At 40.3% G+C, this 13,441-nt stretch overlaps 1 protein-coding gene across 6 annotated transcripts in view; it reads left to right on the top strand.

Moving 5' to 3' along the window:
* Nucleotides 1–13,441, top strand: part of CCDC191 (coiled-coil domain containing 191) — an 87,548-nt gene that overhangs the window by 61,757 nt on the left and 12,350 nt on the right. For all 6 annotated transcript variants that reach the window (XM_045851017.1, XM_045851022.1, XM_045851021.1 and 3 more), the window contains exon 14: nucleotides 11,903–12,046. In XM_045851017.1, coding sequence (XP_045706973.1) covers nucleotides 11,903–12,046 — 144 coding nt within the window. The remainder of the gene's footprint in view (nucleotides 1–11,902; nucleotides 12,047–13,441) is intronic.

Below are 13,441 nucleotides of genomic sequence, written 5' to 3'. Positions count from 1 at the left end.
CTTAGAGGTCCCATGTCCAAATACAGCCACACTGGAGTATTAAGGCTTCAGCACACCAATCTGGGTGGAACATAAACATTTGGTCTGTAACAGTGGGTAAGGTGAGTTTTTCCCACCAGCTGCATTCAAGACTTTCTCTGTATTTGGCTTTCAGCAGTTTGAATATGATATGTCTGAGTGTGTGGAGGGGTTTTTTATCTGTTTTTTTCCTGCTTGGTGATCTTTAAGTTTCTTAGATATGCAGTCAGTTATTTAAAAATATGTTTACTCACTATTTCCTCAAATATTCTACCTGGAAATATTTTCCTTTCCTTCTGGGATTCCAGCTCTGTTTGTGCTACATTGTTTGGTATTGTCCCTCAGCTCCTGGATGCTCTGCTGTGTTTTTCACTCTTATTTCTCTTTGCCTTTCAGTATGTGTAATTTATATTGCCTGAGTTCAGGTTTCCTGATCCTTTCCTTAACTATGTCACATCCAGAGATGAGGCCATCGAAGGCCCTCTTCATTTCTGTTATCATGTTGTTTATTTCTGGTGTTTTCATTTGACCATTATATATATTGTCCATGTCTCTGCCAAAACTACCTGTCCAGTCTTGAATGATGACTACCTTTTTCCGTTATAGCCTTTACTGATATCATAAATTATTTAAAACTTCATTTCTCTGATATTTCCAACATTTCTATCATATCTGAATCTTGTTCTGGTGATTGCTTTATCTTTTCAGACCTTATTTTTTGTCTTTTGGTATGATTGATATATATATATATATACACATGCCAGATGTGTTGTTCAGAACAGTAGAAACTGAGATAAAGAGGCCTTTATTGTGGAGATGGGTGTTAGTCTAGCCAGAGTTGGGCTGCATTTGAAGTGTGTTAATTATATGATCACCATTGTTGAGGTTTGTTGTTGCTATGGGCACCATAGACTTGAGTTTCCTCTAGTGACTTTGTTTTGTCTCCTCTTGTGGCCTTGGGTCTTCCCTTTGCACTGTTCCCCATAGAGAATCTGTCTCTTGCAGCTCTCTCAGCTGTACTCTATGTTACTACTGGAGATGTGTTAGCCTGCTGGTAGGGTGTAAACAAGGGGGAGCATTCTAATGTTCTGATAAGGCCTCGCTCTTTGGAGGCCTAATATTGGTCATTTAGGAGAATTTCTGCCCTTACTGTAGGAGTTGAGCTTTTCCTTACTGTTGTGTTCTATTTTTTCAGTACCCACTAGGTAGTGTATGACCTGAAAGTCCTTCCCTTTATGAGGTTCCCCCTCCACGTAGGTGAGATAGGGGTGGTGGCCTCATCAGAGTTCCCTCCCCCTAGCTACAGTGGTATTCCACTAGTGCCCTCGGGTGGTGCCACTTGTGGATGAAGTCTTTTGTTCCCCAAGGGAGGGTGGTCTGGGCAGATTTTGCAGTGGTCGCTGTTTCTCTCTGTCAGCCAGAACCATAGTGGGAACTTAACTGGACTCTCCTTGATTCTCTCTTTGGAAACCTGGTGGAGTTCCTAGAACAAAGATCTGTAAAAATGGGGGAACGTCCCTATAGCTGTGACCCACAGGAGCTTCACGTTTCTCATGCTGGCCCACCTTTGGCCTCCTGCAATTTGCCAAAATTTCGAGTTTAATCCTTTTACTGGCTCCTATGGTGTATGGTAGCTTCTGTCTCAGAGAAGCAAATGGTCTGGTTCTCTGTCTCCCTAAAGGTGCCTCTTTCTCCAGATGTACAATGGCTTGCATTCTCTGATTGGTTCATAGAAAGTCATTAATTTAGTGTCTGTTCTGCTTTTTCTTGCTGGAAAATTAAAGTTTATGCTGAGCAAGAAGAATGATACATAATGGACAAATAGGTTATTTTATTTCTCTCACTGTACCAAACCAAAATCTTTAATTTTTAGGAAAGGTAAAATGTAACTTGGGTCTCCAACAAAAGACAAAAGACTTTGTCACATAGACTAGTTTCTCTTTAGTCAATAAGCTGTTTGTAGCTATCTCAATTGAAATAGATGCATTTACCCACTGTTTGTGTTTGAGTTTTCTTTGCGAGCAGCTTTAGATCTAAAATGCACTTGGCAGTTGTGTCCTTTTGCTTCTGGCATCGATGCTCTACACAGTGTGTTTCTCCACCCAGCTTATTCTGTGTAGTCTTATTCCTTGTACTTCTCATATTCTGCACAGGTGATTCTTTGCCTCCTTGCATACTTCATAGAGCCATTCACAATAAGCCACTTCCAAGGCCATAGCAGTGGTATTCCTCTGGACATCAAAAAGAGAATGATGTTTCTAAACCAGTGCCTGCTGTGTCTTCTCAAAGGCAGTCGCATCTTACATGTGTTTGATGGAAGTGTGCTTTACCTCTTTTAGTTGTATGCTTTTTTGCTCAAGTTTATCAGCAAGTTGCTCAACAGTGGTACCACATTTTTTAACTACATAGATAAGCAACCCAAATGCTAATATGGTAGAGAAGGTCTCAAGGCATTCACATATATTTCCTTGGATAGGAAGTCCTATGGTACCAGTTTTAGGATAAAGGAACTGGAAGACTTTCTCAGGAAAGATCTCATGAACTATTTGCCTTCTGTATTCAGGAAAAAGTGGTTCAGGATGAAGACTTGGCTGTCCTCTGCAAGACCTTTGTTATCTGCAGTTCCCCTGGACCTACATGTGCTTGATTCTTCAGAGAGGGAGCCGCAGTAGGAATGGAGGAAGTCCCACCTGGGGCAGCATGGTCGCTGAGGGTCCACAGGTGGCCCTGTCCTTTAGTGTCAGATACAGCAGTAACATGGCCACTCATAGGTCTCTCACAACAATCTTTTAAAATAAAAATCTAAACTTGTCTTAACATCTCATTGCTCATTTTTTAATAAAATGTTTTTAAAGACTTTATTTTTTTGGAGAGAAAGGAGGGAGAGTAAGAGATGGAGAGAAACATCAATGTGTGGTTGCCCCTTGAATGCCCCCTGTTGGGGACCTGGCCCTCAACCCAGGCATGTGCCCTGACTGGGAATGGAACCAGCGACCTTTTGCTTTGCAGTCCAGCACTCAATCCACTGAGCCACACCAGTCAGGGCCTCATTGCTCACTTTTGATAAAAGCTTACTTTCCAGACAATGACTTTAATGGCTGTATAAATATGCTTTTTATTGATAGTTGATGAAATTTATGTTTGAAAAGATAATTTTATCAGAGAAAACCAGGTTTTCTCTGGTTTATGGAAAATTATGAAAGACATCAAATCTTCTGTAATTGCTTAATAAGCATATTTGTTCATTTAACAAATACCATTAGAGCATCTACTTTGTGCTAGGCATTGTTTGGGGTGTTAGAGTAGAGCAGTAGAGAAGACAGACAATAGCCCTGCCCTCAAAAATATATATGCTATCTGGGGAAAACAGGTAATACATAAGGTAACAGCTAAAGAAGTAGGGAGGTAAAGCTATAATAGGAGAAGCAAGATGGGAAAGGCCTCTCTGAGGAGGTGATATTTGAGCTGCTGGATGCTGAGAAGTCCTCTGCAAGGTCCGCTGAAGGCATGTTAACTGTGAGATGCCTATTAGACCTCCCAATGAATATGTCAGATTGGCAGATGAATATACAAGTCTGGACATCAAGGTTCTAGTAAGGAATCTTGGAGTCAAAAGCATGTCAATGTTTTTGATGCTCTGGAAGTGAATGAAATCAATTTGGGAAATGGCCTGCATAGAGAATAAATATGAAATTGATTTCTAATTTCATAACATTATCATCAAAACAGATGCTTGATATGATTTTAATCTTTGTAAATTTATTAAGACTTGTTTTGTGGCCTAACATATGATCTATCCTGGAGAAGGTTCCATGTGCACTTGAGAAAATGTGTCTTCAGTTGCAATTAGATGTAATGTTCTGTATATGTCTGTTAGGTTCATCTGGATTAACATGTAGTTTAAGTCCAAAGTTTCTTTATTGATTTTTCTGTCTGGATGACCTGTTTATTGTTTAAAGTGTCTCATTCAAGTCCCCTGCTGTTCTATTGTTTTCTATTTCTACCTTCAGTATGTTGGTATTTGCTTTCTGCATTGAGGTGCTCTTATGTTGGGTGCATAAGTATTTACAATTGTTAAAGCCTCTTCATGAGTTAACCCCTTTATCCTGACATAATGACCTTCTTTATCTCTTGTTACAGTTTTTGGCTTAATGTCTATTTTGGCTGGTATATATATAGCTACCCCTCTCTCTTTGGTTTCCACTTGCATGGAATATCTTTTCCCACCTCTTCACTTTCACTCTGTGTGTGTCCTTAAAGCTGAAGTGAGCCTCTCAGAGCATATAGTTGGTTCTTGTTTTCTCTGACACATTCAGCCACTCTGTTTTTTGATTGGAGAATTTAGTCTGTATACATTTAAAAGTAATTATTGATAGGTTTGGACATACTGTTGTCATTTTGTTAACTGTTTTCTGGCTGTTTTTAGTCCCTTTGTTCCTGTCTTTCTTTCTTCCTTTGCCTTGATGATTCTTTTAGTGATATGCTTTGATTTTTTTATCTTTTGTGTATGTATCTGCTATATGTTTATATTTTTTGATTACCTTGAGGCTTATATAAAATATCTTATAGCCGATAACTTTGAATGCATACAAAAACTTTATTTTGTACTCCTGCATCCCCAATTTATGTGTTTGATGTCATAATATACATCTTTTCATATTGTTTTTCTACAACAAATTATTGTAGTTATAGTTATTTTTAGACTTATAAGTGATTCACCCACACCATTACAATATTAGTGTTTTGAATTTAACGATATATTTCCCTTTACCAGCAAGTTTTATACTTTCAAATGTTTTCATATTACTAATTAGCATTCTTTGTTTCAGCTTGAAGTCCCTTTAACATTTCTTGTAAAGCTCTTCTAATGGTGATGAACTCTTTCAGCTTTTGTTTGCCTGGGAAATTCTATTCATCCTTCAATTTTGTAGGACACCTTTATTGGGTACATCATTCCTAGTTGGCAGTATTTTTTTTCAGCACTTTGAATATATCATTCCACCACTCCCTCTGGCCTTCAAGGTTTCTGCTGAAAAATCTACTTATAGTCTTATGGGAGTGCCTTTTATGTAACAAATTGCTTCTCTCTTTCTGCTTTTAAGATTTTCTCCTTGTCTTTAATTTTTGACAGTTCAATTATAATATGTCTTAGTGTATGTCTCTTTATTTCATCTATTTTGGTATTCCTCAGGCTTTCTGGATCTGGATGTCTGTTTTTTTCCCCAGGTTAGGAAAGTTTTCAGCCAATATTTCTTTTTTTTTTTTAATTTATTTTCTTTTTTAAATATAGTTTATTGATTATGCTATTACAGTTGTCCCATTTTCCCCCTTCATTCCCCTCCACCCTGCATACCCTCTCCCACCCACATTCCCCCCCTTTAGTTCATGTCCATGTGTCATACTTGTAAGTTCTTTAGCTTCTACATTTCCCATACTATTCTTACCCTCCCCCTGTCTATTTTCTATCTACCATCTATGCTACTTATTCTCTGTACCTTTTCCTCCTTTCTCCCCCTCCCACTCCTCTGTTGCTAACCCTCCATGTGATCTCCATTTCTGTGGTTCTGTTCCTGTTCTAGTTGTTTGCTTAGTTTGTTTTTGTTTTTGTTTTAGGTTCGATTGTTAATAATTGTGAGTTTGCTGTCATTTTACTATACATGTTTTTATCTTCTTTTTCTCAGATAAGTCCCTTTAACATTTCATAAAATAAGGGCTTAGTGATGATGAACTCTTTTAACTTGACCTTATCTCAGAAGCACTTTATCTGCCCTTCCATTCTAAATAAAAGCTTTGCTGGATAGAGCAATCTGGGATGTAGGTCCTGCCTTTCATGACTTGGAATACTTCTTTCCAGCCCCTTCTTGCCCATAAGGTCTCTTTTGAGAAATCAGCTGACAGTCTGATGGGAACTTCTTTGTAGGTTACTGTCTCCTTATCTCTTGCTGCTTCTAGGGTTCTCTCCCTCATTTTTACCTTAGCTAATGTAATTATGATGTGCCTTAGTGTGTTCCTTCTTGGGTCCAACTTCTTTGGGGCTCTCTGAGCTTCCTGGACTTCCTGGAGGAAGGACTCCTTTGCCAGATTGGGGAAGTTCTCCTTTATTATTTGTTCAAATAACTTGTCCACTTGTTGTTCTTCCTCTTCCCCTTCTGGTACCCCTATAATTTGGATGTTGGAACGTTTCAAGATGTCCTAAAGATTCCTAAGTCTCCTCATTTTTTTGAACTCTTGTTTCTTCCTTCTTTTCTGTTTGGTTGTTTCTTTCTTCCTTCTGGTCCACTCTATTGATTTGAGTCCCACTTTCCTTCCCATCACTATTGGTTCCCTGTGCATTTTCCTTCATTTCATTTAGCGTAGCCTTCATTGTTTTCATCTAATTTGTGGCCAAATTCAACCAATTCTGTAAGCTTCCTGATCACCAGTGTTTTGAACTGTGCATCTGATAGGTTGGCTATCTCTTTGTCACTTAGTTGTATTATTTCTGGAGCTTTGATATGTTCTTTCATTTGGGCCATTTTTTTTTTTTTTTTGGTCTTGACATGCCTGTTACGTAGTGAGGGGCAGAGCCTTAGGTGTTCACCAGGGTGGGGTAACCCACGTCACTGGGTTGTGACGCAGTATGTGGGGGAGGGGTTTGAGAGGGAACAAGGGTGCTTGCTCTGTTCTCTGCTGGATTTCAGTCACTTCTGCCACTTCCCCCAAGCAAACTGGGCCCTTCTGGTGCTGATATCCATGTGGGTGGGTTTGTGTACGTTCTAGGATCCTGTGAGTCTCTCCAATGGACTCTCTAGTGAGGCTGGGAGTCTCTCCCACAACTTCAACCCCCACAGATGTTTTCAATAGGTGTTTTGAGGCTTTATTTCCCTGCGCTGGGACCCTGGGTTGCTGGTACCCAGTTTTGCCTGCTTTATCTGCGTGCAAATGTGGGACCACCTGGTCTGCTAGCCACCTTGTGTGCTGCATCCCTCCACAATCCACTGCCTCGCTGGGTCCATCCACTGCTGCCTGTGCACCCAGACATTGCTTTGCTGCAAAGTCCTCTCCACCCGGCCGCCTTACTCTGCCTCTCCTACCAGTCTGGATGAATGTTTCTTCTTTAACTCCTTGGTTGTCAGACTTCCATACAGTTCAATTTTCTGTCAGTGCTGGTTGTTTTTTTTTGTTTCTGAATTTTTGTTGTCCTTATTTTGGTTGTGCGAGGAGGCACAGTGTGTCTACCTATGCCTCCATCTTGGCCAGAAGTCTCCCTTATTGGAGATTCTTAATGCATACAAGCATATTAAAGATGGGAAGAAGTTCTGCCTGGTGCCCCACCACCTCCCTCAGCCAGTATTTCTTTGAATAGCCCTCTTCTCCTTTCTCTCTTCTTCTTCTGCGACCCCTATAATGCGTACATCTGTCCCCTTAATGATGGTGTCACATGCCCACTCTTTTGCATTCTATTCTTTTCTTGTTTCTCTGATTGGATGTTTCACTACTCTGTCTACAAGTTAGCTGATCCTTTCTTCTGTTTGATCTAGTTTGTTGTTGAACCCCTATGAAATTTTCAGTGCAATTATTGTATTCTTCAGCTTTGTGCTTATGATTGGTACTTTTTAATATTTTGTTTCTTTGTTGAAATTCTTTCTCCATGCTTTGCTCTCCTATCCTCAATAAGCATCTTCATGACCATTATTTTGAACTCTAATGCATCAGTCACTTTCCTCCATTTCATTAAGATTGGTTTCTGAGACTTATCTTGGATTTTTGTTTGGAACATATTCCTCATTTCTTTGTTTTTTTCTTGACTCTCACTGTTGGTTTCTGTGCATTAGCTATAACAGCAACCTCCTAGTCTTGACAAAAAGTCGTCATGTATAGGACATCAGAGAACTTGACACAGGCTCCTGGTTGTCTGTCAAAAGTTTGTGATCACCCAAACTGCTACCTTTGTTCTTAGTAACTCCCAATAGTTGAATATATGCCCAGATCTGACAGTGTCTCAAAAGGGAGGTTCTCATTCAGTAATTGGAGGCAAGCTTATTTGAAGCTTTGCCCTCAGGCACTAGCCGGGAATGTATATAGGTAAGCCCCTTCCAGGAGGAAACCAGGAGATCCATGTTTTAGGCTTCTTCCTCTGCACTGAGCCCAGGTGTATAGCCACTGTTGGGGGTGATGGAATGGGAGGGGAACTGTTGATCCTGAACTCATTTTTTAAATTATATTTTATTGATTGTGCTAATACAATTATCCCAAGTTTTCCCCCTTTGAACCCTCTACCAAAAACGCCCTACTCCCTCAGGCAATCCCCCCACTATTGTTCATGTTCATGGGTCGTGGATACTCTATTTCCTAGACTGTACTTTACATCCCCATGGCTATTCTGTGATTACCTATTTGTACTTCCTAATCCCCTCACCTCATCACCCATTCCTCCACACCCCTCTGATCTGGTAACCATCAAAACACTCTCTATATCCAGGATTCTGTCTCTGTTCTTGTTTGTTTAGTTTGGTTTTTAGATTCAATTTTGATAGATACACATTTTTTGCCATTTTATTGTTCATAGTTTTGAACTCTTTTTTTCTTAAATAAGTCCCTTTAACATTTCATATAATAAGGGCTTGGTGATGACGAACTCCCTTAATTTTTTCTTGTCTGGGAAGCTCTTTATCTGCCCTTCCATTCTAAATGATAGCTTTTCTGGATAGAGTAATCTTGGCTGTAGGTCCCTGCTCATCATGACTTTGAATATTTCTTGTCAATCCCTTCCAGCCTGCAGATTTTCTGAGAAATGAGCTGACAGTCTTCTGGGAACTCCCTTGTGGGTAACTAACTGCTTTTATCTTGCTGTTTTTAAGATTCTTTATCTTTAACCTTTGGCCTTTTAAATATGATGTGTCTTGGAGTGGCCCTCTTTGCATTCATCATAATTGGGACTCTGTGCTTCCTGGACTTGCATGTCTATTTCCTTCACCAAATTAGGGAAGTTTTCTTTCACTATTTTTTCAAATAGATTCCCAATTTCTTGCTCTTTCTTTTTTCCTTCTGGCATCCCTATGATGTGAATGTTGGACCTCTTGAAGTTGTCCCAGAGGCTGTTTACACTATTCTTTTTTTTGGATTCCTTTTTCTTCTTGTTGTTCTGATTGATTACTTTTTGCTTCCTTTGTTCCAAATCATTGGTTTGGTTCTTGGCTTCACCCACTTGACGGTTGTTTCCCTGTAAATTGTTCTTTACTTCATTTAATGTACCCTTCATTTCTGACTGGATCTATTTTGTGCTGTTAAGGTCCTCACTAAGTTCCTTGAGCATCCTTATAACCAGTGTTTTGAACTCTGCTTCTGATAGATTGGTTATCTTTGTTTCATTTAGCTCTTTTTCTGGAATTTTGATCTGTTCCTCCATTTGGGCCATGTTTCTTTGTCTCCTCGTTTTGGCAGCCTCCCTGCATTTGTTTCTATGTATTAGGTAGAGCTGCTTTGACTCTGTGTCTTGTTAGTGTTGCCTAATGTACTGTGTGTCCTGTAGGGTCCAGTGGCAGAGCATCCCCTATCACCCAAGATGGGTACTCAAGGTGCACCCTTTTTGTGGTCTGAGTACACCTTCTTCTTGTAGTTGAGACTCAGTTGCTGTTGGCAGATCAATGAGAGGGATTTACCTAGGCCAGTCAGCTGCAAGGATTGGCTGTGACCACTGACCACCAACCTCTACCCTCCATGGAGGATCTGTTATGCAGGGGCAAGGTGGTGGTGCTCTAACATAGTCTGTAGCTGATCCACTGGGTGCACTGGCCCTGGCGTTTCATAGGTAGTCGAGGCCAAGTTCAGCCCCCACCTGTATTTTGCCCGGGACCACCCTGCCTGAGCTACAAAGCAATCTGAGGTGGCTGCTACCTGTGCTGGGCTTAGAGATTTCTAGGTTAAGCCAAGCCGTGAATCTAGGCTGGCTGCTCCTAGTGCTGGGCCTGGAGCTCACTGAGGCCAGCTGTTGCTTGTTTGATAGAATTTAGGAAGTTATGAAATGGGAGCCAAGGCCAATCATTCATTTGGAAAAGCAGCTTGGATGTACCCATAAATTGGGTGGGATGGAGTCTCCGGGGGTGTCCAAGGCAAGTCAAACAGTGTTAGATTGATGGAGTCTCAGATATGGCACAAGTTGCTGATTCTGTGGGAGAGGGTTTAGAAAAGGGATAATGGCCTCTGTTCACCTTGATGCCAAATATTTCACTTCTTCTCCATATACCACTGGCAGTTTTTAAGCTCCTGCCCCAATGCTGAAGCTCAGAGTGAGTCTGAATAGGTGAGTCGATATGTGGGATCTTTAAGAGGAACTGCTTGGGGCTCTAGAAGTTTCTTCCATTGACTCAGTCCCTACTGGTTTTTGCATCCAGAAGTTGTGGGACTTATCTTCCTGGAACTGGAACCCTGGGCTGGGGACCTGGTGTGAGGCTGGGGTTCCTTACTCCCAAGATATCCCTCTTGAATTTTTATCTACCACACGTGGGTATGGGACCAGCCTGTTCCAGGTCTGTGCCCCTCCTGTCAGACTAGATGGATGTGGTTTCTTTAATTCAGTAGCTGTCAGACTTCCATTCAACTCGAATTCGTGGTTGTAAGACTCCCATTCGGCTTGGTTTCTGTCACTCCTGAGTGATGGTTATTCTATATTTTAGTTGTAATTTTGATGTGGTTGTGTGAAGAGGTGAGCCATGTATGCCTATGCCTCCATCTTGATCAGAAGTCCTAATGTCCTTCCACTTATTTAAAAATTGCTTTGTTTGCTATAGTCCTGTGGGAATATGAATGTTAAGTTCTTTTGGTTATCAGCCAGCAATCCAGGGACCCATCCCTCGGGTATCATTCACAAAAATTGGCATGCCAGATGTGTACACAGACTTCTTCCAGAAATGCTGGCAATCCGGTTTTATTATTTAAGCTAGCAGAAGGAAGAAGGTCAGGTAAGGGCAAACAAGCTCCCCCAACCTTCTGGAGGTTTGCTGCTGGCCCTTAGATGCATGCTAAATTAGAAGCCAGACCCTGAGGCAGACCCTTGTAAAGTATGCAGTCAAACCCCTTTTAGGAAAAGTCTAGGAGGTGGGCATTTTCACCTGTTCTCCCTTAGGGCTGTACCTTAGGGGCATAGCCAGTGAGATCTCACCCATCCACTAAGAACTGTTTCTTTGCATAGTTGCATGTCTCATGGACATGAGCCCCATTGCTTTTCAGACCTAGGTGTTTTAGGGACCATCCCTTTGGTTGTTTTAAAACTTGGGGTTCTACTTGTATATAATATCCATATGTGTGCATCTATATGATATATTACACAGCCATTAAAAGGGAGGGTGACTGCCCTGGGATATTTTTTTAAGATGAATTAAGCTCTGGTGATAATCAGAGCTCTTGTTCTGTTTTAAAAAAACATTTATAAAAAGACACACAGGAAATTGCTAATAGTAAAGAGGAAATCCAGTTGGCTAGAGGACAAGAATGGGAAAGGAAACTTTGTTGTATACCATTTTCATCAAATATTTTGACATAGATGATGTACAACTCAAATAAACTTATTTTTAAGAGATTTTTTTTAAATGGTGTTATAGATGTACAGCCCAAAGCCTTTGCTCCTCCAGGAGAAGCTGTGAGTTGGGAGTTGTCTCCCTATTGTATGGGTCTGTGCCAGGGATGAGTTCACAGCAAGAATGTGTCTCAGCCTTTTCTACCCATTTTAATGTGGGTATTTTCTCATTTTCCCAATATAGAAAAGTCACTCAGCTAGTTTCGGGATTTCTTCCAGAGGAAATTGCTCTATTCAGTGCATCCAAAGGAGAAGGGAAGTTCAAGAGCCTCCCAGGTTGCCATTTTGGTCCTTCCTCAGCATTTTTGCTTTTTTTTTTTTTTTTCTCAGAGAGAACTAGAGAAACACAGAAGAATTAAGAGAAACCAGCAGCTGGAAGCAGTAGCCAAAGATCATTATGAAAGTGTGTTGCTAAGGAAAAAAGGTCTGGAGCCTTGGAAGAGATTGAGAATTCAAAGCAAGCAAAACATGCAGGTATAATGTCATTCTCCTAACCTCCAAAATCTGAAAATGGATTTTGAAATAGGATAAACACCTAATTAGGTTTTAGGTGTTATTTGGTGATTTAAAAGCCAGACAGATAAATGAATTGAGTGTTTATATTTACTTGTTTGGGGTAAGCGTTTAGATTTGGTCTTCCAAGGAAGAAAAAGATTGCTGTGATTGAATAGATTTAAAGAAACTAGAGTAAATATTTTATTATAGATCTTCAAGGTAAGATAGATAGAAGCCTCTCTCATTATTAGCAGTGTTTAAATATAATTACCATAAGGTCTGTTAGTCACGTTTCTGCTGCAGTAAAGCTACATAACAGCCCCCAAATATCAGTGGCATATAACTCAGGCATTTATTTCTCTCTCACATGTCTGAAACAGTTGTAGATTGGGTTCATGTCTCTTCGTAGCTTCTCTTTGTGGCTCCAGAAGTTATTCTGAGCATGCTTTTCACCTGTCTGAGGTGCAGAGGTACATTTGGCAAATGTCTGAGGTACAAAGGCCAAAACCCTATTATGTAAGCCCCTATGAAGCCTCAGCTTGTTCCATGTTTACCAACATCCAGTTGGCCAAAGTGAGTCATAGAGCTAAACAAATAGTCATTGAGGAGTGAAAGAGGCTTATCTACTCCATTGGGGGGCAGTATGAAATCATATGCAAGGAAACATCGATGTAAGAGAGAAACGTCAATCAGTTGCCTCCTGTCCACACCCTGACCAGGGATCTAAGCCACAGCCTGGATATGTATCCTGACCTGGGATCGAACCCAAAAACTTTTGATATATAGGATGACACTTCACCAACTGAGCCTCCTGACCAGGCTGGTTCTTGTTTTTGATTGAGCAAAATCAAGAAAGTTATGTAATTTAGAAACAAAATAGAATCTTGAGTGAATAACCAAATTAAACTTAAAAAAATTCATTCAGAAGAATGTAAAAATAGAAACAGAAGTTTGAGCTCAAAATAACAATTATAGGCTTTCTATATAGAAAACCAATTAAAATAAAAATGGAAATCATAGGTCTGAAACCAGGATTTTCAAAATTTATTGTTCATAAAACCATCTGGAGAACTTATAAAAATGCACAGTCCTGGTCCCACCTCCTGGGGCAGGGGATAGAGAAGGGGGGCAGGCATCAGGGAGTCTTCATTTTTTAAAAAGTAGCCCAGGGGATGTTCATATAAGTGGTCTGAGCACCGTATTTTGAGAATCACCTTTCTAGGTCATACAAGTGTATTTGTTTCCTATTGCAGTTATAACAAATTACTACAACCTTATTTGTTTAAAACAACACAATTTGTTACCTTAAAATTCTGGAGGTCAAAAGTCCAAAATCAGACTTGCCAGGCTAAGGTCAGACTGTGAGCAGAACGA

The sequence above is a fragment of the Phyllostomus hastatus genome, unplaced genomic scaffold, assembly GCF_019186645.2.
Source record: "Phyllostomus hastatus isolate PE091 unplaced genomic scaffold, TTU_PhHast_1.1 phas_contig_86, whole genome shotgun sequence".
NCBI classification, from domain to species: Eukaryota; Metazoa; Chordata; class Mammalia; order Chiroptera; family Phyllostomidae; genus Phyllostomus; species Phyllostomus hastatus.
This window is presented reverse-complemented; position numbering and strand designations above follow the sequence as displayed.